This window comes from Kogia breviceps, chromosome 16, assembly GCF_026419965.1.
Source record: "Kogia breviceps isolate mKogBre1 chromosome 16, mKogBre1 haplotype 1, whole genome shotgun sequence".
In the NCBI taxonomy this organism is placed as follows: domain Eukaryota; kingdom Metazoa; phylum Chordata; class Mammalia; order Artiodactyla; family Physeteridae; genus Kogia; species Kogia breviceps.
The window spans coordinates 9,923,579-9,947,763 of NC_081325.1; the positions used below are offsets into that span (position 1 = coordinate 9,923,579).

Here is a 24,185-nt window from a genome sequence, read left to right on the forward strand (position 1 = left end):
AACAGTGAAGGAAATGTGTTTTATTTCATGCACTTTATTCCAAGGCCTAGGCAAATAATGACGTTTATCATGCTAGTTTATCTGTGTTCAATATTTTTGTGGGAGAAGTACCTCAGTCAGCTTGGGGTTGTCAGGGATACAAAGAGGGTGAAACAAATGAGGCTTACAGGAAGAGTAGGAGTTTGATAAGGCAATAAGGAGAGAGGAAGGGCGTTCCAGGATGAGGGAATAGCATGAGGAAAGGCACAGAGGCTAAGAGACCTTGGCTGGTTTGGGCAATTCCAGGAGCTGCCTGGGGGAGATTACCCTGCAGGCCTTGCTCAAGGAGTGTGGACTCCACCTTGCCCACCAGAGGGAGCCCTTGAAGGAGTTTAAGCAGGGAAGTGACTTGAGCTGAAGATTCTAGAAAGATCAATGTAGCTGGAGTGGGTTTGATGACGGACCCAAGGAGAGGCTGGAACTGGGGAAACCAGTTAAGAGGCCATCGAAATAATCCAGGCAGAAGCCAGAGTGGATTCAGCTGAGCCAGTGCCAACAGGAATGGAGAGGGGAGAGATCAAGTTCTCAGGAGGGAGGGAAAGAGGGGAGGTAAGAATGGCACCCAGATTCTAGGTTAGGTTATGAGGAAGATGTGGAGAAGAAGAGAAGAGGGCTGAGGGCAGAGATCAGATGCCCAGGAGCATATGGGGCAGGAAGAGCCAGAGAAGTAGGAGAAGGACCCAGGAAGCCTGGAGACTGGAGGTGGGAGAATCTTGAGAAAGAGTGAGTAGAAGCAGCATAAAATGCAATGAGGGTTGCTGCAGGGGGTGGGGGGCAGTTGCTTGTTTTCTGTTTTGTTTTGTTTTTCAAACTGAAGAAATACCTCATTAGCAAAAATGGTCCCTTGTTATTTTAAACTTTTACTTATTTGAATGTGGACAACACGAGTCTTTTTTTATTCTTGTTTCCTAAATGTAGCTCATCTTATGCATAAATTATCTTTTTATGTCATTTGCCTTTTACTTATCACAGAATTTCCTGCAGTTTTAAATCAATGAGTTCTGACCGGTCGTTAGAAGTTTCGGTAGCTAGCGGCATATTAATGTTTTGGGTTTTTTTGGAATTATTTTTACCCATTGACTGTTCTATTTCCTTCAGAGCGTCCACTGGAGAGAAGCTTTGAATATCTTGAAGCTAGTAGTTTCTCGATCTGCCAGCCTAGTTTTACCTTCCTACCAACACAGTGACCTTTCAAAGATAGAAATACATCGAGTATGGACCAGTGCGTCTAAGGAATTACCTGGGAAAACCCTGGACTTCCACTTTGATATTTCAGAGGTATGTTAACTGCTTCTGTAAACTTTAGCCTGAATACATAGCTGCAAAGGTCAGAACTAGTTGCCTGGAGAAGGGGACACTTATTTTGCAGTATGTCAAGTGAAAGCTCCTGAGGCCTCAGTTAGGTTCAACGCGTTGTCCTATTCACTGGAGCTCTTCTCTGGCAGCTTTTAAAAATAGAAGCTAGCCTCGGTTATATAAAAATGATTTCCCCAAAAAAGCTAACTTTAAAATGGAATGATCTTATGCATTTTCAACCGTGACCTTCACTCATTCTTTATCTGACAGCTGTCACGCCTTATCTTGTATCCGAAACCTTGTTTCCTGAACTGCAGCCAAACCAGCGGATGCCTGAGATTTACAGGAATACGGAATCTGCCTTTATGGTCACTTCCCCAAGCCACACTGCTTTTTAAACCAGTCTAACTATCTAAATTCTTGCCTTGAGGGAGATGGGTGTGAGGAGGGAAGAGACTTATAAACTAAGGAGTTAGGAAGAGAAGAAGTCAGAAAATAGTCATGTTTACCTGCTGGTCCATGAAGAAACTTTTGGGAGGCCTGTACTTAACTATTTTAGTCTAAGATGTAAAAATACATTTGCTTTCCTGGCTCCTTTGCCCCATGACCCATAAACCCCGCAAAGCAGAAACAACGGCCTGTCCACTTCGTCAGCAGGGTCTGTACGGTGTCTGATGCATGTTAGGTACTTCATAAATATTCTTCAGCACGGCCGAGTGGATTCCCTCACTAAAGGAATAAACTAGATCTGTTTACGTGGAACTTACTCTGTTAATTAGGTTGTAGCTCGACTGGCTTTTCTCGCACAGTAGCCTCACTGACCATTCATCATTTCAATACTCAGGATGAGACGCTGTTGTGCTACCGTTGTGATATTTAGTATGTATATGATATTAAGGTATCAACTCAGTATTTTTCAATTTTTAACATTTTTTTTTTACATTGCTGGGGGTGGGGGAAGCTTACTCTTTGACTTAAGTTTACTCTGTCCCAAAGAGGTACAGAAAACCTGTAGCCAATCAGCTGCATGCCCCGGAGACCCAGCTGCTCCAGAAAGACGTGCCTTGAGAGTCAGGTGATGCAATACCAGCCAGCGTCTGCCGTCTCTGAATGGAGGCCTACGAACAGATTTCTGCAGAGACCTCCCTGGGGCTGGAGTTTGGGAGGTGCTGCCTACCCAGCCACCACACTCCAGGACTCTCAGGAAGTGAAATTTCTGAAGTGTTGTCAAGAACCTGGCCCCTGACCTCATTCATTAAAATAATGGAAAAGATAGAAATAATTTAAATAAATTTTTAAATGATTGAGAGTGTATCAAGATTGGTGATTACAGGCTGGGATGAGGGGAAGGAATTTTGGTCTTGTTTTAACTATAAAGAAAGTCTTTCCAGCTTAAACATCTGAAAACTATTTTGCTTTCCCGCCTGTCTTCCTTCTTAACTTTATTTCTAAAGTGTGTTTAAGAACCATCAGTTGGATTTGTTTCCAGCTGCTAAAGAGGGTGGGAAAGTGTTGAAGATGCAGAATGATCTGGAATATGTATTTGAACGTAAGGAAAATGAGCCTCCTTGTAACACTGAACTTCTCCAATCTAAGTTTTAATCAGATAAGCAGTTCTTGGTTGCTGCTGGGACAGAGCAATCCATATACCCCAGGAGCATGCATGAGATGGAAGGAAAGTGTGCTTCTCTCTTCTTTTTTTCTCCAGACGCCCATCATCGGCAGGCGATACGATGAACTGCAGAGCTCTTCTGGGCGTGATGGGAAGCCCAGGGCCGTGGCCGTCACCCGCAGCACATCCTCTACCTCGTCAGGCTCCAACTCCAATGTCCTTGTCCCTGTAAGCTGGAAAAGGCCCCAGTATTCTCAGGTAAAGAGTCCTCGAGTCCCAGGGTTGGAAGGGAGCTTAGGGGACCTATTGAACCCAACTGTGATACGGGATGCCTGCATCCACCATCCCAATATTTCCCGTCTGGGCATCGACACCTCAGCGATGATGGTCTCCGGTACTCTGTATCCCGAGGGAGCCCATTTTATCTTTGAACGGCCCGTTACATTGAGTTGAAGTCTGACACTCTGTTGCTTCTCCTCATTGGTCCTAGTTCTCTTAAGGCTTAGAACATGCAGTTGGATCTGTCTTTCACATGGCAGCCCTTCAAGCACTTAAAGAAACCCTCCCCGCTCTGCCACCTACCCAAATCAGTCCTCTTTTCTCCACGTAATACATCCTTAGTCCTCCTAACCAATCCTGCATAACAGGGCCACACCCCAGGACCATTCTGGCTGCAGCCCTACGAGCCTGCCCTCCAGCCAGTGGGCTCCATGCACACCTGACCCTGCAGAGCATGGTGGGCGGCCAGATTTCTCTGTGGTTCTGTTACCTGTATTCACTTTCTGGGTGACTGCATCACAGCAGTCATGTCATTGGACTTCCTGTCAAGTGAAACCCATGCATTATTTGGGGCTCTTTTGGTGACATGTGCCAGAAGCCCAGTGAAAAACTACCTTAGGTGGAAAGGGAATGTGTTAACTCCTATATCATAACTTCAAGCAGAACTGGATTCTTGCACACACAATCCTTAGACCCTCTCTGTCCTTCTCACTGTCCCCACCTTCTCTTCCCAAAGTCTTAGGCCCGCTTTCCTCCCCGCTGACTTCCTTCTCGGGCACACTGCTCCAACGTGAGGCCCAACAGCCTCCGGCAGCTCCAGATTTACGTGGTCTTTGGCTCTGACGATTTCAGGACAGGGGCCTCCCCTCCCCGGCGTCGTAAGCAATTCTAGAGAAAGGGCTCTGTGCAAGAGAGGCAGGGCCCCACTTGGCAGGAGAAGAGCCCGTCCCAAGATGAAAAGAGGGACTGCATTACTGGAGGAAGGCGACGTGGGTGCTGCTGGGTGCCGGGCAGAGAAAAGCCCTTTGTTTGCCCCGCAGGACTCGTCCTCACGCTTGAAGGTTAGGGAAGTGGAGCCTAGAGCACAGCGCCTACTGGAGCAGAGCTGGTTCTCAGTGAGCGCTCACCGTGTGCTTGAATAGAGAGCCCCGCTCGACTTTCTTGGGAATCTGGAAAAGAGAAGACAAGTGTACAGCCCAGTTCCATGCTCCTCTACATTCGTTCCTTCCCAGAATTGTAAAATGCCCACTCAAACTTAGGCAAATAGGTTAGTGAATCTCTTGCCATCCTTCAACATCAAGGTCCTCCTGTCTTTGACCTTGAAATGACACCATATTGAGTGTCCCGTCTATAATTTGAAAAGAAGGATGCAGGGAACCGAGTTCCATTAAGAAGGAAAATCTATGGGTGATATTGGCCTCCTTGCAGTCTCCATATTAAATCGGATTAAAAGGGGAAAAAAATCATTTTCAGGAGAGGAGGACGATTGCTTTAAGAGCAATTTGGAGGCACATTAACGTTTTTTAGGCTCTGGTTACTCATCCTTTTCATTCTCAACTCACCAGTCATTCTTAGACCTGGTTTGTCTATGTCACTGGGAAATGTGCTGGTTTGTAGAAGAATCCCCGTGCTTAAGGAACTGAAGAGTAAGGTTTACAAAGAAAAGCGAAAGGAATTCCATCCATTTAACTATAGGAGGAATAAATTGAGAAAGATTTAATATGCCTTGCAAATAATCGAATTTAATTCTGCAGAAAGTAAATTTATCCTCCCATTTGAGGAAAAGAGAATTGTGTTGTAATATAATAGATTTAATTTAGGTGTAAGGAAAGGCTTGCTAATGATTGAAAGTTGTAGCACACAAGAAAGATTATCAAGGGGAGTAATGAACATCTGCTAAAGAACCAAGGGGTTGACTTTCACATCCCCTCCCTTGGGAAAACTTAGATCAGCACTGTCCGGTAGAAACATAATGTGAGCCTCATTTTACATTTTCTAATAGTCGCCTTTTGAAAAAAAGAAAAAAACAGGTAAAATTAATTTTAATAACACATTTTAGTTAACCTAATATAGCTAAAATATTTTCTCAACATATAATCAATATTTTACAATTATTGGTGAGATATTTTTACATTCTCTTTTCATACCAACTCTTCATGTATTTCATATCTCCATTCTCACTGGCCACATTTCTGGTGGGTTAGCCCTTTGTGGCTGATGGCTACAGTATTGGAGTAGATTTGATCACAGGACCCCATGATTAAAACCTGCCTGTGTGTTTCTTTTCCAGAAGAGGACGAAAGAGAAGTTGGTACACGTCCTTTCTCTGTGTGGCCAAGAAGTGGGATTAAGCAAAAATCCATCGGTAAGTTCTGTCCTATATCACATCTATTTTGGTGTCATAACCTTTTTACCTTTGGTCGGTTTTTGCCTTTGGTCATGTAGTTTGGAGGTTTCAACTATGAATTACAAGTATGGTATCCATCATCTAGATCAAACCCTTAGATTATTTCTCTCCATAGTATGATTTTCAACCTCACTTCAGAAACAATGAAAGATGTTATTGGCTATTTGCTCCAGTTGGTAAATAAAAACTGTTATTTTAATTTTTTTAATATCTTGGATCTTTTAAGTAAATACGCCCAGACTTTCTTAAAATATGTATATGTGACTGTCTTCTGCACCACCATATATGATACACATTCTTCTTGGGTGTAATTTTACTCTCTGTACACAGATCTCTTACCGTGATGTCACTATTTTATGCATGTACAATAAAGGTGAAAATAGTGATATATTATCATGTTTTTTGTCATATGAACTTCCACTGAGGGACCTCCCTGGCAGTCCAGTGGTTAAGACTCCATGCTTCCACTTCAGGGGGCAGGGGTTCGAGCCCTGGTCAGGGAAGTAAGAGCCGGTGTGAAGCTCGGCCAAAAAAAAAAAAAAAAAAACCACAAACCAACAAACAAAAACTTCTACTGATGTTACAGTTGCACAAAAATGCCATTGGGCTTTGAAAGAAATGAATAATTGAAATATTAGAAGTTAGCTTCTGAAGCTTTTATAAAATTTAGGAAATTCAAATTGTGTGTGTGAGAATATTGTAGCAAAAGCAATAAAAATCTCAGGGTTTGGTTTTACCAGGTATTTTTATTTCATCTATATCACGGCATCTCTATTAGTAACCAGAAAAGAAAATAGCGAACAAGTAATTTCCCAAGTAAGAGGTAGCAAACAGTGTCTCTGTGGAACTACTTTTAAAATTCCAAACTGTATATACTAATGTAGTTCGTGAGCAGGTGAAATATGAGCGTCACAGATTCGTGCTAAAGTGCAAGTTGATACGTGTAATCGTCTGGGAATGTGCCCCAGCCGGAAGGGCGGCCTCCGCTGGAGTCACCTTCTGAGTTAGTGCTCAGCGGGTTTGCTGCTGCTCCTGTGACATCACTGAGGGTAGAGGGACGAGGAGATAGTGGGGGCAGATTTAGCCCCCAGCTTGAAAGTAAGAGGAAAGAGAGCCCTTTCCCTCTTCAGTGGCACAGCCAGAGAGGCCCGGTTCTTACCACCCCTGTGGTTACACCGTCTCCTTCAGATCCAAACCGCCTGCTTCTGTGTGCCAGGCCTTTCTATCTAGAAATGCTTACTATGTTACAAATAAGAAACGTGGCACTAACAAGGAAAGGGAGGCCTCGGCTGAGGAAATCAGAATTCTAGTCTCTCATCTCTCACTGACTAGTTGGCTGGTCCTGAGTGCTATTTATCTCATATACCCATTTGCAATCCCTGTACAGACTGCGTGTCCTGTACCATTTTATGAAAACCTAGTGCAAATCCTATGACTGCCCTTAAACACTGGAGGGAAAAAAAAGAATGTTTAAAATCCATTCCCGCACACGCGCGCACGCACATAGGATACACTTTTCATTAAGAAGCAGCGATCTGACTCTTGAACGCTTTCCTAGTGTGTGAACTTGCATCTTTGCAATGAGTTTAATCTGAAGGCGCCTGTCCAACATAAATAATAAAAGAACATTCTAAAAATACCCACTTAAGGAATTCGGAGGTGTGTGTACTGGAAGTAAAGAAGGGAGAGCGGTTTCTCAGGAGAGGACTCTTGGTTCGTAGGTGATTTTCTCGTCGTGTGGGGACTTGGATCTGCTGGAGCATCAGACGAGCCTAGTGTCCTCCGAGGACGGCACCCGGGAGCAGGAGAACACAGATGACACCAACAGTGAGCAGCAGTTCCGGGTCTTTAGAGACTTCGACTTCCTGGATGTGGAGCTGGAGGATGGGGAGGTACGGCCCAGGCTCGGTGAAAACGATCCGCCCAGCCTTTTCCTTGACTAACACAACAGTTTCTTTCTATCTGCTAAATAATGAGTTCTTTAATTAGAAAGCTGTAAACTTTGCTTTTAATCAATATATTCAAAGCACAGCAGCTTAACTTTGGCAAAAGTCACCACAAACCTTCCTGTCTAAGCCCACGGCCAAAGCCACCAAGTTCTTTCTAAATGGCAAAGATCTGACTTCGAATGACCACACAGAGACTCTGTGTGTGTGTAGTCCAAAGGTGAACTTAAAAAAAAAAAAATCACAGAAACATTCAAGGTCTGAGCCTGTTCTCTGGTACCTGGGTAAAGCAGGCTAAGCATTTTATTATTTTCAATGTGAAATTGCTCTCCTGGGTTGGCGTCCAAGCTTGCCTGCTGCAACCTGCGATCAGAGCCCGAGGGCCCCGGCATCTTTGTGCTGTTTGATGAAATCCTCAGAACGTGAAACTGGATTTAACATACAAGAGCTCTTGGCTCTGCTTGCAGTTGGTTCTTGACACCTGGAGTAGCTGAATTCAAGTATCAACAGGCAGATGCAGATCTGCTTATCTGAATGATAATCATGGTGATAGGGCGCTTTCCATTATGAGTCCTGTTTTTGAAAACCTGGGGTTGCAAGGAGGAGCATCATTTCAGTAGCTCAGGGGCATGTTCCAGCTGAGAGGCGGGCTTTTTGCTCCTGGGATGGACACTGTGTTCCCTGAAGTGGGGTTGGCATCTGTAATAAAGCCTGGTACCCAGCCTGGCACCCGGTGGGATCCACATACTTCAGCTCACATTTAACCAAGGCCACTCGATTTCCCAGACAAAGGAAGGGCTTTCTGCTAGCCGAACAGTTAAAGTGGAGGCTCACATTCAAAGTTTCTCATATCCTATGGCAGGTAGGCAGCTCCTAATTTAACGATAAGCTTGTGGGAAATGATGCTTCAAGTAACTGCTTACCTTCCCTAAAAGGATATGATTGCTGACCAATCCACTCATGTCAAGGCAAGGCCACGGAGCTGGACAAGCTCTATTGAGCTCTATTTTTGTCCTTCCTGGCCACTGACTACCCTGGCTGTGTGTGCCAGCAAGGAAGAATCCAGTCCTCAGAATGAAGAATGTTTTCTTTACCAACTCTTTCCCTGGGAGCAAGTTTAGCAGATCCAGCCCTTTAAGAGGATAAAGGCACCAACTACAAGGCATCTTTAAATGTGTAAGCTTTCATCTTGAATTGTTCTCAAACCAGTAAAAAGCATTGCAGAGTTTTTCTGACTGTTAACCATAATTAGTGATAAAGAAATCAATTGCTAAATGCGGTGAGGATTGTTTAAAAAGTCTAAGGCAAAACACAGCTGTTTTGAATACTTTCGAAATGACCCAGAGGTATATGGAATGTCAAAAGTTTAGCTTCCTGGTCTGAGCAACTGACCTAATCTTTGCTCTTAGGCTAGAATTCAAGCTTGGGCACCCTCTTCAAGGGTTAAACTACGGAGAGGAAAATTGATGAAACAAGAGAGGCATCATTTTTCAGTGTCAGCCAAAGAAAAATGTGTTACGTGAAGGGACCTAGGAGGAATGGTGTCAGAGAAATCAGAAACAATTTCAGAACTAACAAATTTAATTTCTATCAAAATAAAGTAAGGAAAACCATAGATGCCCAATCACTTGAAAATAAATATTATGCTAATATTTTTCAAGGACAATAAATAATGATTACCATGCCTTCCTTCTAGTGTTCTCACTATCGTCCTAGCCAACACGAACTGAAAAATCATAGTGATTATTTTATCTTGTATGATTAAGATTTTATAAGAAGTTCAAGAATGTGAAAGTATATATTTTATCCAAATAAAATAAACCATTTGAGAATATTTTGCTACTTCTCAATAAGGTCATAATAAGGGATTCTAGCGAGCTTACAGAGTGGTAGAGTGAAAACGCAAGGGCTTTGGAGTCAGGCAGGTCCAACTCTGACTTTCAGCTCTGCCACTGACCCCGCTCAAGCCTGGATGCAGTTTCTCTTGGCATCCTCATCTATCGAATGGGAGTGATAATACCTGCCTATAGAGTTGATGTAAGGATCAAGTAAGATGACCTGTGTAAAGCTTTTAGCATAATTTCAGGCAGTAGGCATTCTAAATATCTGTTCCTTTGTACTGTCTTTGGTGAATAATTTCAGTATTTCCTCAGCTGCAAAAGGTAAGCATATCTGGCTTCTAGATCAAGACACATTTACCAAAAAAAAAAAAAAAAAAAAAGACAAGGTTTTTGTCATGTCTATTCCTTTTCATTAAATAGTCTCAGACTTTATTGACTAATATCTTTAAGGGTTTGCCTTTGAACTTCTCAGAATCTTTAAAGGGTGCTGTGTCTTTGCTATTAATTGCACCTCAGTAGTGAAACAGATCATGATCACAAACACTTCTGGTTTTGTGAGCAGGATCAGGTGATGCCACCTTTTTTTCCCAAGCTGATGACCCTCATTAGTCTTTCCATGACATTTCACGATTTTCTCACAAATAAAAATTCAGGCATTCCAAAAAAAAAAAAGTGTTGAGGAGACCAGAGTTGTCACTGAAGTGGAAAGCTATTTCAGAAATTGTATTTATGATTTGTTACCAACTACATCATCCACCGCTAAGAGGTTTGGAATTTCCAGTGTTTCATACTAATTTTTCTTTATGGGGTTTGTGTATCTTTGCCTTTTTCTTTAAGTTGCATCTACTGACGTATATACTGTTAGCACTGTTAGTTGCTGTTGTGTTAAAACTAAGACAAATGCACTTGAGTATCTTATATAATCATTTTAAATAGACCTCTTATTTGTTTTTCTGTCCATTCAATCTGCTACACAGGAACTTCAGGTAAGACCATGCTATTTTCAATTCAGATGCACTAGTACCTGTTTTGCATCATTGCAGATTTATAACTGCATAACTGCTTTTTCCCCCCTCCGAGAGTATGTATGCCTATTTGCACACTTACACTGAGATGTGTGTAATAGAAGTATTTTTCTTGGTTGCTGTAGAAGGGAAATATTTTCTGAAGTATAAATATGAGATAGCTTTAAAATCTTTATATGTTTAGTTCCGGAAGTTGCATGATTACATCTCTTGAGAGAGAGTGAGTTTTTAAATATGATCCATGGAAATCCTATAATTTCTCATTAGGCAGTTGCACAGCTGGATTGGTTTTGCTGTTAAATTCTTTTATTAAAAGTGAAATCAACAAGCTGCATCTAACAATATACCACATATACTGCCAAGCAATTCCTTTTCTTTTCCAGGAATTAGGAGCTATCTTTGGATGCTGACTATATAAAATCTCATCCAAATGAGGACCCTCTTCAAGTAAAAGGGGTCCGGTAATAATTACACCCAGAAAACAGGCATAAGCTGGGATTTTCCTGGGCAAACTGACCTATGATCACCCTGTATCTATGTCATATAGACTTACTCTAAGTAGGTACATTTGGGGGAACATATTTTGACCATCCAAGTTCCTTCAACAAGAATTCTTAGTTTTTGGAACTCCAGTATCAAAGAATACGATTTCCAACATTTCTGGAACATTCCGTCGTGAATACTTTCTCATCTCAGTATAAATCCTGAGTGGTTATTTAAGTTTGATAACTGACATATGCAAATTGTCCATCAGGAATAGTTAGCCATCTTCTAAATTTTCTCACACATAGAAAACCTCACTTAATCAGTGAAACACTTTTGGCTTTTGACCGTGTAGGTAACCTAAAATGCAAATCTGACATTTGCGTGTGGGGAAGTTGGAAGGTGGCTCTCCCAATAGCGGTCTATTCCTGTGCTATGAGAAGGCCCAGTTGACTTTTAATCACCACCGACTTTAACGTAGGCAAGGCTACTGTTCCATCTCAACCCCTCAGCTACTACCAAGGAAACGGTTTCAACATCTTTGCCTCTAGTGGAGTTACTGCATCCTCTAGCAAGACACCCAGATATTATTCCTGCAAGAACAACTTCCCTGACTCCCAGCTCCCATGCCTGCTTGATTCAGATCTTCACCTGAGCTGCAGTCAAATTAACAGCAATGGCAATCTATACCCAGTGTAGCGTTCTCTGGCCCTAGGTGTCTGTATTTCTCTGCAAGCTCAGTGCAACCCCGGTTCGGTGTGGGAGACTTCCAGAACTGCTGCCTGAGATAGTTCATCTAACCCATCCATTGATCTGGTACAAGAGAATCCGTTTCATGAATTATGTTTTACAGTTGTACGTTTTTCCCAGTAACTTTTACATTCTTTTTTCTCTGTATTGTAATCTCATTTTTCTTTACCCTCTTTTATTTCTTCACACACTGAGTTTTCTTTTTCTTCCCAGAACTCTTGCCTCTTCCACATTTTTTTTCATTTTTTCACTGAAACAGCTATGTTAAAATACCAGCACAACAGTCAGCCTTTTCTACCAGGAAAAAAAAATCATTTGGTGGTCATTTATCACGGCACTTACAGATAAAAGGTACAAATACAGCTATAAACTATGGAAAGCATATTCTGAGCCTTATAATCAAACAGTCCTAAGGACAATCATATATATCATAAATGGGGTGAATAATGCTAATTTCCATATCACATCCAGAATGTGGTCAGGATTCTTATCTGTTGCCTTCCACCATGAATAGCCAAAACAGACTTTGGAAAAGCTAAGCATCTATTATATGAGAGATCTGTGAGAATGGTAAGATTCATTTCATTAGAAGCCAGAAGAAACAGACCCTTAAAACCAGAGGAAAATTAATACATTTAATGCTCATTAATTTTAATAGTAATTTACATCTCTCACTGAAATGATATTATTATGCTATTTACTGAGCTCACATCAGAAGGTTATTTATGGGAGTTCCCTGGTGGCATAGTGGTTGGGATTCAGTGCTTTCACTGCAGAGGCCCAGGTTCAGCTCCTGGTTGGGGACCCATCCCACTTGCCATGCGGTATGGCCAGAATACAAAAAAATAAAATAAAATAAAAATAAATAAAACATCACATTTTTTTTAAAAAGTTATGTATGTCAGTGAACCATCAGTGTTTCAAATGACTAATATAAATAAGATTCTGTGCTCGATTTTATTCAGATTACCTATTTGTTGAGGTTTAAATTTGCTCACCAATGAGCTAGTACTATTTCTCTAGCTTTATTCCTATCTTAACAGAGAGAAAAATAAACCCAGATTGGTTTTCAGAAAAAAAATTTATGTTCATCACATAAGCTTATTTAATATCTGATGGTCTGTAGAGAAAGTCTGAGCTATATCTAAAATCTTTACTTAACACTTTACATTGTCACTTAGCCCAGTTCTCAGTACAAATGTACAATTCAGCAATAATCCTTGGTACTGAGTCAGTCCATTCAGGTCTAGGGAAGGAACTGTTTTCTATGTTGGGACAATTATTTCAAGTTGAGCCTAAAGCAAAACTGAAGCCTTGCTGCTCCGGCCTCTGCATAGTGCATGATTGTCTGACTGTGCCCAGCTGCTCTCTTGATGCCCTTTAACTCTGCATTTTATCTGTGAAAACTGCTGCGGCAGAAACAGCCTGGAATGTTTACCTAATGCTCTTCGACTTAATACCCAGAGGGTGTGGAACATGCCACAAGCATAGCTCCTACTTTTTCTCCTTCTGAAAAGAGTACTAAACAGGGGCGGGGTTTGGGGAGGGAACATGTCTTTTGAAGTTGTTTTAATATTAATAGTCTCTTTCTGACAGATTTTTGTTAACACGGATCATTTACAGAGTATCCTAAAATCAACTTGTTAAAAAACAAGATGTTACCCATTGTGCCAGAGTAGAGTGTATAATCGTGTCTACCTGTGATTTAATACGCATTTTGGTGAAAACAGTGTACTTCTTACTACTTTTCACATCATGTAAGCAAAATGTTTGGTGCCCAAGGCCATGAGGGCTTGAGAGTTCATAATGAAAATTTTTATTACTAAGCTATGGCTAATCGACTGTGTAAAGGCGTGAGTGCAGGAGGATTTTTAAAAAGGAGGATCTTAAAAAAGCAGCTGATGGTGTGATTTCAGGGTGAGAGTATGGACAATTTCAACTGGGGAGTCCGCAGGCGTTCTCTGGATAGTCTGGACAAGTGCGATATGCAGCTTCTGGAGGAGCGCCAGCTTTCAGGAAGTTCTCCCAGCCTAAATAAAATGAACCACGAGGATTCCGATGAATCCTCCGAAGAGGAGGACCTCACCACCAGCCAGATCCTGGAGCACTCTGACCTAGTAAGTAGGAACTCTCCACCTACTCTTCCCAAGACAGTGGGAGACTTCTTTTTGTGATTCAAGCAGCAGTGCAGTTTCCAGTTGCAGCTAAAGAAACTTGCTACAGCTGCTGAACTCAACTCTGAAACATGAGGTGGTGTCTGATACTAACCGGTCTCTTCTCTGTAGGTTGCAAATGGAAACAAACACTGGGGTTTTTTATAAGCCCCGAATGCCATCAAATCCGTTCAGGCCTAGATTTTCCCCAAATAACTTTTATTATGCTGAAATCTTTTTTTTTTTTTTTTTTTTTAAATTCCTCAGACATCTGAAGTTTGAGGAAGTATGACAGAGACATTTTGATGGGGTTATCTGGAAGTACGGGTGTTTGTATTTTTCAGTGCTGGGCCTTGCCAGCTACTGTGCTTAAGTTCTAATGACAGTGAAGTATGTATGCTAAACAGTTATTACCTGTCCACCAAAAACTAGCTTGTACACTGGTTTGTACTCTTATGTAAAGAATAATTAGAGCTTTTAAAGAATGAGAACGTCACACTCCGTTTTATTTCCTATGCTCTCTCAACAGATCATGAATCTCTCTCCTTCTGAAGAGACTCATCCCATGGAACTCACGACCACCTGCAATATGACCCCCGCTGACCCTCATGCCTTTAACACCCGAATGGCTAGCTTTGACGCTTCTCTGCCTGATATGAATAACCTTCAGATTTCTGAGGGTTCAAAGGTGAAGAGATTTTGGCAATCGTTGATTGTAGTTTTCTTTAAAAAAAAAAATGTACCTCCAATTTTCTGAGCATTCTTAGCAGGTTATAAGTGCAGGGACTATATTTTCTTTGTTTCTTTTTTGAAGTAGTTGAGTTTGTGCCCCTAAACCTAGGTTTTGAAGTTGCTTTACTCTCACAGACCTGAGTGGCCATCTTCCTGTCGGTTGAGGGATTTGATTTGAGGTCCTTTTAAAATGAAACATTTTGCATTTTCCATAGAGCACGAACACTGCTCGTGTTTTGCCATTTGATTAATGGCAAAACAAATTGCTATATGTCAGAGATTGCTGAGACTGGGAAACTGCTGTTCTTTGTCATGACTTTTATAAAACAATCTGCTAAGTGAGGTGTGGGTGTATGCATGTATCGGGGGGAAATTTTTTCCTATGTAGGAACCAGTTTTACAATCTGTACATTGATTGTGTTCTCGCCTTTGGCGGACTATCAGAATTTTCAATATCAATCACAGTATTATGCACAAAACTGTCCTAGCCAGGCTCTCTGAGGAGAAAAGTAAGTAATGGATACAATTTGCATATTTAAAAGGTCAGCTTTTACCAAAAAAAAACCCCTAAAAATGTGTATTTCATTTAAGGTTTATTTTATCAATATTTTCATAAACTACCTTGTCCATAAAACTATCAACTCCCACACTGTGCTCACATATGTGCCCACATAAATGCCCAGTAGTACAGAATTTTATTTTCTTGTGTTGGAAATACCAAAATAACCTATTGCTGTTAGGATAAAGGTTTCTTTATCTTTAGTTTGGTTATGGTGGTATAAGTTTAAGGAGAAAACGAAATAGAAAAAAATTTACAAGAGTATATTCTTTCTGATGCTTCTACTAGAAAAATATAATACTGGCTATTCTGTATTCTTTTACAGTGTGCTAAAAAGTATGTCTGCGATCTAGCAAAATCTAATCTACTTTAAACCAAGGGCAACCAATGAAACTGCAATCACCTAAAAATATTGACGCCTAAAAAATAATTATTTCTAAGACTTCCCCATTGCAAAAGGACTATGATCAGGATTCTTAGAATTAGCGGAGTCCTTTTGTAGCCAAAAAAGGGGCCAGAAGGAAAACTGTCTGAGATTAAAGTGCCAGAATCTTAATATCAAGAAATAAACTTCATGGAAAGGACATCACAAAATAAATGTGACGTTATCAGCATTTATTATTTCTCAGGCTTGCAATAGTCATTTTCTCAACTATTCTATTTTGAATGATAAGTTATATAATTCCTTATACAAAGCATTGCCTGATGAGTAATATTTTCGTGGATTTACACAGAAATCTATCAAGGAACCCTGTCAACGAAAGGCTGAGTCTAATTTCTGAAAAGCTATCTCTGTTTTTCACATCAGCTGGGCTTCTGCAATGTTTGATGTATCTGTGATGTTAGAAAGAGAAAATAGAAAATAGAAGAACTCAGCCTGCCCCTAATAGATTAAGTCTATATACACTAAAAACCCAGGCCAGTCAGCAGTCTCGTTGGAACCACTCTAGTTTTAAAAAGCAGGAAGATCTAAATCAACTATACGCCAATAAAAATTAATTTAGAAAATAAGTAAATAATAAAATATAATATAGTGCTCTGCCCATTCATCAGACACAAGAAAGCAGTGACTCTTGCATCTTCCAGCCAAAATTAAGCTGGTTAACTGCATGGCTATCAACCTAGACAGTTACTGTTTACATTCAAAATTTGGGGTAAAGGATAAATGAGTTTTTAACAACAACAACAAAAATCATATGAAGTGGACCATTAATGAAATTCTAACTGGACAGAAACTAAATATTTTTTTAATGGCAATAGTAAATGTCTTAAAGATAAAAAAAACTATAAATAAATAAAAAGCAAGAAGCAGCAGATATGGATACGCCTCTGAAATGCACTATTTATGAGCAATTCCTTCAAAGACATGAGATAACCTATTTCCCTAACATATCTGTAAACATTTCTAATTTCTCTTTTTAATCCTAGACTCAAAATACTAAATGGGCAGCCAGATGTCAACCCACGATAACTCTCTAATTCATATATATCTCTATTTCGCCTTGATTTTGTTTTTGTTTTAAGAAAATGACTCACTGAACCACGTACGTGTGATTTCTTCCTCTCCTCTTCTGCTGTGTGATCCAGTTGCCTTCCTTCCTCTCCTGCAGAACAATCAGTTCTCCAGATGATTTCCCCCCCCCCCCCCCCGCCCAGGTTCAAGCCCAGCCTCTTTTTCCATTTGACTTGCTACGTCTTTTTCCTGCCCCTCGATGATCCCAGCTCTGCCTGCCCTAGAGCCCTTTCATCTCGCAGATCATTCTACATTTTATAGCAATGTGAGAGCAGCCTCTCTTATCTATTATCTTCAAGGGATATTCCCAAGAGTAAAGCATATGCGTATATGGATCTCGGAGGATTTTCAGCATGGAAAGGCCTGTGAACGTGGCAGGCTTGGTGAATAACTCTGGATCACTTGTGAGCACTGCAGACACTTCTGGAGCCTTTACTATGCCAGGCACTGACAATTCTAAATTCTAGTTTCCATAGGTACTATTGGACATATTATATATTGGAGAGTTAACTCCACATAACTTGCCTTAGAAGACTGGGGTTGTACAATGAAAAGAGTTCTGAGTCAGAGATGGTGTCTCTAGTCCCAGCTCTGGCTCTGATTATATACCTGATATTAGGCACGTCCTTTTCCCACGTGGAGCAACTGTTTACTCGTCTATAAAATATGGAGATTGGACCAGGGGGTCTCTACGGTCTCTTCCAAGTTTAGCATTTTTTTTGTTTGTTTTTTGGTTGTTTTTTTTTTTTTTTTTTTTTGCGGTACGCAGGCCTCTCACTGTCGTGGTCTCTCCCGTTGCGGAGCACAGGCTCCGGACGCGCAGGTTCAGCGGCCATGGCTCACGGGCCCGGCACGTGGGATCTTCCCGGACCGGGGCACGAACCCGCGTCCCCTGCACCGGCAGGCGGACTCTCAACCACTGCGCCACCAGGGAAGCCCCCGAGTTTAGCATTTTATGCTTCATAAGCGTGGGTCAAATATGGTAGTCTACTGAGAGCCTCTTTGGGAACTCTCCCAGAAAAGACTGAAAAGAAGACAAAGAAAGAACAGCACTTCAGAGAATTCTTGACTTCAGTTATAGAAATTGACTCTACCGTAGCTAGAAGACAAGTGCCCCCAATTTCTATTACTCTCAGGATTGCAGATTTTCCTATGGATAGTCTTACATATGGGGGGGATTCTTTTCTCTTTTTTATGCTCCCAGGTCAACGCTGTCCAGGAGGAGGAGGACGCCACCGCGCATGAGGAAGATCTTTCCGGCTCCACCAATGAGCTCCCGGCAACTTTCGAATGCAGCGATAGCTTTAGCCTGGATATGACCGAGGCAGAAGAAAAAGGCAGTCGAGCGCTCGACCAGTTTACTCTTGCCAGGTGAAGAGTGGACGGGGCACATCGTACTGGCTTCGCTCTAACTCCACTTAAATGTCAGGCTCGTGCTGCTGGGACTTCCTAACAAAGGAGTCCAAGCGGACATATACCTTGGAGGGCTCTCGGCGGGTGGGAATCATCCAACCCCAGAGCAGGGCCTTATGCGGAACCCGTAAAGCCCTAGAGTAACGTAAAAAGCCAGAGGGGAGCCTGGGGACATGATCCAGGTCTTGTAAGCTTTGAAAATAAGCAAGCTTGGCAAGGCCTGGAAATAGAGAGTTCTTTTCATTTTGAGTTAAAAGACCAGAACAAGAGGCCCCTTATAAGCCAAATACCTACTCTTTTTTTTAAGTGGGTGGCTTTCAGCCTCGTGGCTGACATTTCTGAGACAAGTGAGATCTAGTCAGAGAATACAAATAGGAAAAAATATAAAGAGGATAGATTTTTTAAAACCCCACTAATGTGGCATCTAGAATAATAAATCACAAATCATAATGCTACAGATTTACTTTAGGAGAAGAAAGTCAGAATCCTAAAATCACTCCTCCGAACGTTGAAAACAAGAATTAAGTAAAAGCTTCTGATGTGGCTGGACAGAGAGGCCTTCTGTTATGGTGACCCATATCCATCCATCAGAGAAACAGCTTACGGTGATACCTAGAGAAGAACTTTGACTTTTCACAGTTCGTTCATTCTTCTCTCCTTTCTTCGTTCCTCTCTGTCTCCCCCTGCATTTCTCTTCTTTCGTTTCCTTTCCCCTCTCTGGCCTTTTCTTCTGGGCATGTATGTATCTGCACCCACTAATACTGTCCCTCCATAAACGAAAAGTGAAAAGATTCAGGAATTTTCTCATCACTTACTGTACTGAAAAATGGAAAGGGCTGCAGTGGGCCGCAGCACAGGAACGAATGCATCCTGTGTGTGGGGAAAGGCTGTCCGGGAAAGTGAGGGGGCAGTTACTGAAGGCTAAAAGAGGCTCCGAATCTATAAAGGAAATCCGAGCGGGAGGCATCCCAGAAATGCTACAGGTGAAAATGCTCTTTTGGAGAGTCAGAAAAGAATCTTGGAGACCTCTGAATGGGCGCCGGGCTCTCAAGGCGACCCCCGCGGGAGGAGTGGGCAGATTGGGTGCCTCGGGGTAAGAACTAACACAGGCTGGCGAAGGCGAGGAGGACGCCACTTCCTGACGCTGCCCTCTGCATTTGTTCCAGCTTTGGAGACGGGGAGAGGGGCGTCTCGCCGCCCCCCTCGCCCTTCTTCTCGGCCATCCTCGCGGCGTTTCAGCCCGCGGCCTGTGACGACGCGGAGGAGGCGTGGCGTAGTCACGTCAACCAGCTGCTGTGCGACTCGGACGGCTCCTGCGCCGTGTACACGTTCCACGTGTTCTCCTCCTTGTTCAAGGTACGGCGCCCACGGAGGGGCCCACGGACGCGCAGGGGCTGCGGTCTCTTCGGGGAGCCAGCTGGCCTCCGTCTGAAGGGGTTAAGTGCTGGGTTTATGCTACTTTGTCCTCCTGACATCCTTCAGTCTCCACTGACTGCGTCCTTTCTTCTCAACCTTCATGTACTCAGCCTTCTCAGGCTGGCACTGTGGAGACGCTGCGCGCAGGGACTCAGGCCGCCGTGCTGTGCCCTCGCTCCCCCACCCTGGTTTTCACTGGCATCGTCAGTCCCAGGCAGGCAGCCAGGTCTTCAGGACCAGAGGGTGGCAGCTTCTGCCAAGGCCAGCCCCCATCTCTTCTTTCCGCTTAGACCTCTCCTCTATCATTTTAATTCACTGTGTTTTTCCTTGACCTTTATCTTTCCCCGCCATGAAGTCCTTCAACGTGGCAGCCTGTGAACGTTTCCTAGGGGTTGAGCTCTGCTGAGTATGTGGCTAGAGAGGCGCAGTAGCTTCCCTGGACTGAGGGATGGAGCCCTCTGATTACCTTCAGGAAGAGCCGTGGGGAAGGCAGGGAAATGAATTATATAGACAGTGGAAAATGAAAAAACTGGGACCATCTGCTTTAAATGATTTCAAATTCAGGAAGCCATAATTTAGTTAACCTAAAAGTCAACTTGGTTTTTGCGCCTGGAGGTCCTTCCATTTTGGGAGACGTATATACCAACAGTAGTCATAGCTAGTTTCTCAGCCTTCTGAGTGTTATTCATGCTGCTGTCTCTCAAGTTTTTCAATTCACTTTTCGTGAGACCTGTTAGAAAACGGAATGGACAAAAACTAAGGTTGTGTCTGAGATGCGCTGGGGGCTGGAGGGACTGTTAGCCTTAAGACAGCAAACAGTGGGCTGCTGAAGGATAAGAATCCGGAAACACCCTAACATTCAGCCAGACTGAAATTTAAAAACAACAACTATCCACAAGCTACCATTTGAGGAAAATTTAATTGTTAAGGATTCAGGAGCAAAGTAATTTATCATATTGTTCTAAAGTCAATTTGTAAATAATGGTTAATAATGTATATTTAAGTTTGGCCGTTGTAGTAATTTTTTCTTATTACAGTTACTAGACTCTTCATGCTGTTTTTATAGTCCTGAGCAGTACTTTTCCTGCGCCGAGAACTGTCATCTCCTCTTTTCCCACAGCTGTGCTCCCAATGACATGCAAATCCCTGACTGGCTGTCACTTCAGTGAATGACACCTTCCTTTACCTCTTTCTGCCTGGCCCCCCCACACACACACACTTGGGATCCCGAGCCAACTGTAGTTGTATCTACTTGTCACACTTGTTTAGGTGTCTGTCTCCTGGGAGAGGGCAGGTAATGGTGTCTTGCTTTGATTCCCCCAGCAGCTGGCACAGTGGCTCACACACAGTAGCTGCTCAGTAAATGCAGAAAGAATGAATGGAAAAAAAAAACAACAAACCTTTTTAATGTAAATCTTAAACGTACAGTTGCTGGCTTAATGCCAGTACGGCAACAGATTGTCATGTGAGCTGGGACATGGGGCTGGGCCCTGGGAGGTACATTGGGGTTTGGATTTTTTTCATCAGTGTAATGGACCAATTTCTAAGGAGCTTATCTGCAATAATAATAATATAAATGTGTACCTCCTATTTCAGTTTTTAATATTACATTTAGCTTTAAGAACTTTCTCAGCTACCATCAAATGCTCTGTGATTGAGAGCAACACGGGTAGCAAAGTCGGTGTTAATCAAATATGCTGGAAATGAAACACATTTCAGACATGCAGTCTATTAATCTTTCGTCATGTCCTCACCATGGCTGTTTACTGTTTTCTAACATTTTTCCTGTGAGTCTGGACACCATGTTTCCCTGTATTTGGTTGGATTTTGGACGGGGTAGAGAGCAGGTAATTGCAAAAATAATTTGGTTTTAAAAACAAGGAAATGGTTTCTAAAGGTCCAGCATGGGTGGCTTCCCAAGTGTCTCAGTCAGTGTATTTCCTTCCTGCTGCTCCTGTGTTAGAATATTATCATTTGATCACAGTGTCACCAAATTATATGATGTTTTTATATGGAAGTCATATGTGGCTCTGAAGTTCCCTGAAAGATCTAGCTTCTCAGTACAATAAAAAACAAACCCAGCGACTTCCCTGGTGGTCCAGTGGTTAGGACTCCACGCTGCCACTGCAGGGGGCACAGGTTCGATCCCTGGTCAGGGAACTAAGATCCTGCAAGCTGCTCAGAACGGCCAAAAAAAATTTTTTTAATACAAAAATGAGCCCAGATCTCACCATATCCTTAAGTAAGATGGAAAGAAACCAAACTATTCGCAGGACCTGGATCCCACTCCCGGCTCTGCCACTGCACTAGCTGGTGACACGTGTGGCATTTCCTGTTCCTTTCAGCAGCAACATTCTGTCGAGTTTTTTTTTTAATTGCACATAAAACTAAAAACACCATAAAGACATATGTATGTTATGTATTACAGCAAGATTCTCAGAGGTATTAAATAAAAAATAAATAATATGCAACATGGTAGGCGTTTTTCTAGTATAACTTGTAAGGAACCAAGAGCCTGCTGCTGTTTTGGGGACCTGCTAATTTCCCCATAACAGGGCAGAGAGGATTTCTTGTGGGTTAGATTCTCCAACTGAAAAGGTACGACATCTCTTTGGGGAAAGCCAGTGCCTACAACCGGAATTATTTTTCGGTTAAATATTTTGTTCTTTTTGTTGAAGATGTTGCATGTTGGAAGTTGGGGCTAAAAAGGTCCTCATTTTGGCACTGACGCAGGCCCAGTGAGTGCGATGCTTCCTAATTATGGTTTTGCTTCAGGCAGTATAGGGGAAATAATAACATTTAGGAAGCATTATAGGTTTATGGAAGGGATGTGAACTGAGAAGTCAAGCTCATCCTTACTCTTTCACTTACTAGTTGCAAGACCTTGAGTTCTTTAACTTCTCCTAGCCTCAGTTCCTTCACCTCGTTGTGAGGCTTGATGAGCTGATGTGTGCAAAGCTATCGGACAGAGTTACAGACTCCTAGTCAGAGGCGCCTTCACAGGGAGACAGGTCCCATGAGTTTCCTCGTTCGTTAAATGGCCCTTTTTCGTGCTGTCTCTCAGGGAAACAGATTATATCTCATGACCTTTCTCCTCTCACCGACACTGAAGCGACCTCAGAAATTCTCACTCATCCGACACACATGCTGGGCAGCCCCAGGCTGCCGGCCGGCGCTGACACTCAGCGAAAGCACAAGCAGCAAGCATTTAAAAGACCGTAGGAGCACCCACGCCTTGGGAAATGACATTTTAGGAAGAAACTTTGTCCACGCTGGGTGATTACTCACTTGACTTAAGACATTCACTCTGCCCCTGTCACCCCACCCCCCCCACCCCCCGCCACTACGTGGAGGGCCTGTGCTCATCGGATACTTTTATGAAGGTTGAAAGATAGTTTTTTCTAGTACAAAAGTTAAAACGTGGCCGTTTACAAATAGTAATTACGTTGCCTTTCAGAATATTCAGAAAAGGTTCTGCTTCCTAACCTGTGATGCGGCCAGTTACCTTGGAGACAACCTCCGGGGCATCGGGTCCAAGTTCGTCAGCTCTTCCCAGATGCTCACCTCCTGCTCCGAGTGCCCCACGCTCTTCGTGGACGCCGAGACCGTGAGTATCTCAGGCCTGCTCCCGCGGCGAACGGCCTGCCCAGCTGATGGTGCGGAACTTCAGGGAGGCACACGTGTGTCGTGGTTCGTTTGAAAGATTCTCTCTGTTTGCGAGCAGCGCTCTGTTGCGCTATGAGTCCCAGGGGCCTGGGCCTGCACAGGAATCACTGCATGGCCAGCCCAAGCCAAGGCGGTCACTGCAGGGAACCAGGGGGAGGACCCCCTCTGTGCTCCCTTCGCGGCCTTGCCGCTTCTCTCCGATGACGCTTGACTTTGAAGGCTGAGAATATGCTGAGCTCACCCCCCAGAGCGGACCTAGCCAGGCCCCGCGATGCCAGGTTGGCTAGGCGGATGGGTCCCCAGAGGCAACGATGTTACCACTTGCCCTACTTCCAAGAGACTGAATGCCCTCTGGATGGATTCGTCCAGCCCAACTGCAAATGATGAGTTTAAAAGCAGGAGTCCCCAGCCCCCGGGCCGTGGACCGGTGCCAGGCCATAGAGCCGGAGGTTGGTGGCAGGGCGAGCGAATCTCCATCTACCACTCCCCACGGCTCGGCTCGCATTACTGCCTGGACCACCCCTCCCCCACCCACCCCACCCCGTCTGCGGAAAAATCGTCTTCCACAAAACCGGTCCCTGGTGCCTAAAAAGTTGGGGACCGCTGGTTTAAAGGATGACTAAAACAGTCCCTGGCTGACTGCTGAATCGTGACTGTATAAATGTAATACTAATGATTTAAAGTACAGATGAAGTACCAAATCAGTTTGAAAGCCTATTTGGCGGTCTGTCTTCACATTGCTTGGCGTATTACTGGATGAAGCCACTAGAGTCCATGCATAAAATGTTTGCTGTATCTTAATGTGGGCTTCTGTGGAATGCTTGTTAAGATTTGTCCGTCTATACTGATACGGGGAGGAAGATGGATATTTTCACAGGAGATTTTGATTAGCAGTATCCGATGCAATTGCCGCTGATAGTGGAGCTAAATTACAAACTGCACAGCTTATTAAAATGGATGCTACCACCCGCCCCACACTTTACATCTAAATATACTTCTCTTTTCTCTCTGCATAGCCATGCCTTTGTCTAGGTGTCTCTGGAAGTTGTTTTAAT

General features: G+C 43.0%; 1 protein-coding gene and 1 long non-coding RNA gene across 12 annotated transcripts in view; one reads left to right on the top strand and one right to left on the bottom strand.

Annotated features, from left to right (window-relative positions):
- Positions 1 to 24,185, top strand: part of FRY (FRY microtubule binding protein) — a 426,981-nt gene that overhangs the window by 381,072 nt on the left and 21,724 nt on the right. For 10 of the 11 annotated variants that reach the window (XM_067016675.1, XM_067016673.1, XM_067016679.1 and 7 more), the window contains 9 exons: positions 1,138 to 1,317; positions 3,044 to 3,205; positions 5,517 to 5,591; positions 7,355 to 7,525; positions 13,595 to 13,795; positions 14,361 to 14,519; positions 17,840 to 18,006; positions 19,215 to 19,404; positions 22,922 to 23,071. In XM_067016675.1, coding sequence (XP_066872776.1) covers positions 1,138 to 1,317; positions 3,044 to 3,205; positions 5,517 to 5,591; positions 7,355 to 7,525; positions 13,595 to 13,795; positions 14,361 to 14,519; positions 17,840 to 18,006; positions 19,215 to 19,404; positions 22,922 to 23,071 — 1,455 coding nt within the window. Of the gene's footprint in view, positions 1 to 1,137; positions 1,318 to 3,043; positions 3,206 to 5,516; positions 5,592 to 7,354; positions 7,526 to 8,514; positions 8,756 to 13,594; positions 13,796 to 14,360; positions 14,520 to 17,839; positions 18,007 to 19,214; positions 19,405 to 22,921; positions 23,072 to 24,185 lie in introns of those variants that run through there. The other variant, XR_010837245.1, reaches the window with a different exon arrangement.
- Positions 2,918 to 16,761, bottom strand: LOC136792806 (uncharacterized). Its single transcript, XR_010837246.1, has 4 exons — positions 16,671 to 16,761; positions 4,354 to 4,395; positions 3,717 to 3,768; positions 2,918 to 3,180 (listed from the first exon to the last, which is right to left on the bottom strand). It is a non-coding gene; the product is annotated as an uncharacterized lncRNA (long non-coding RNA).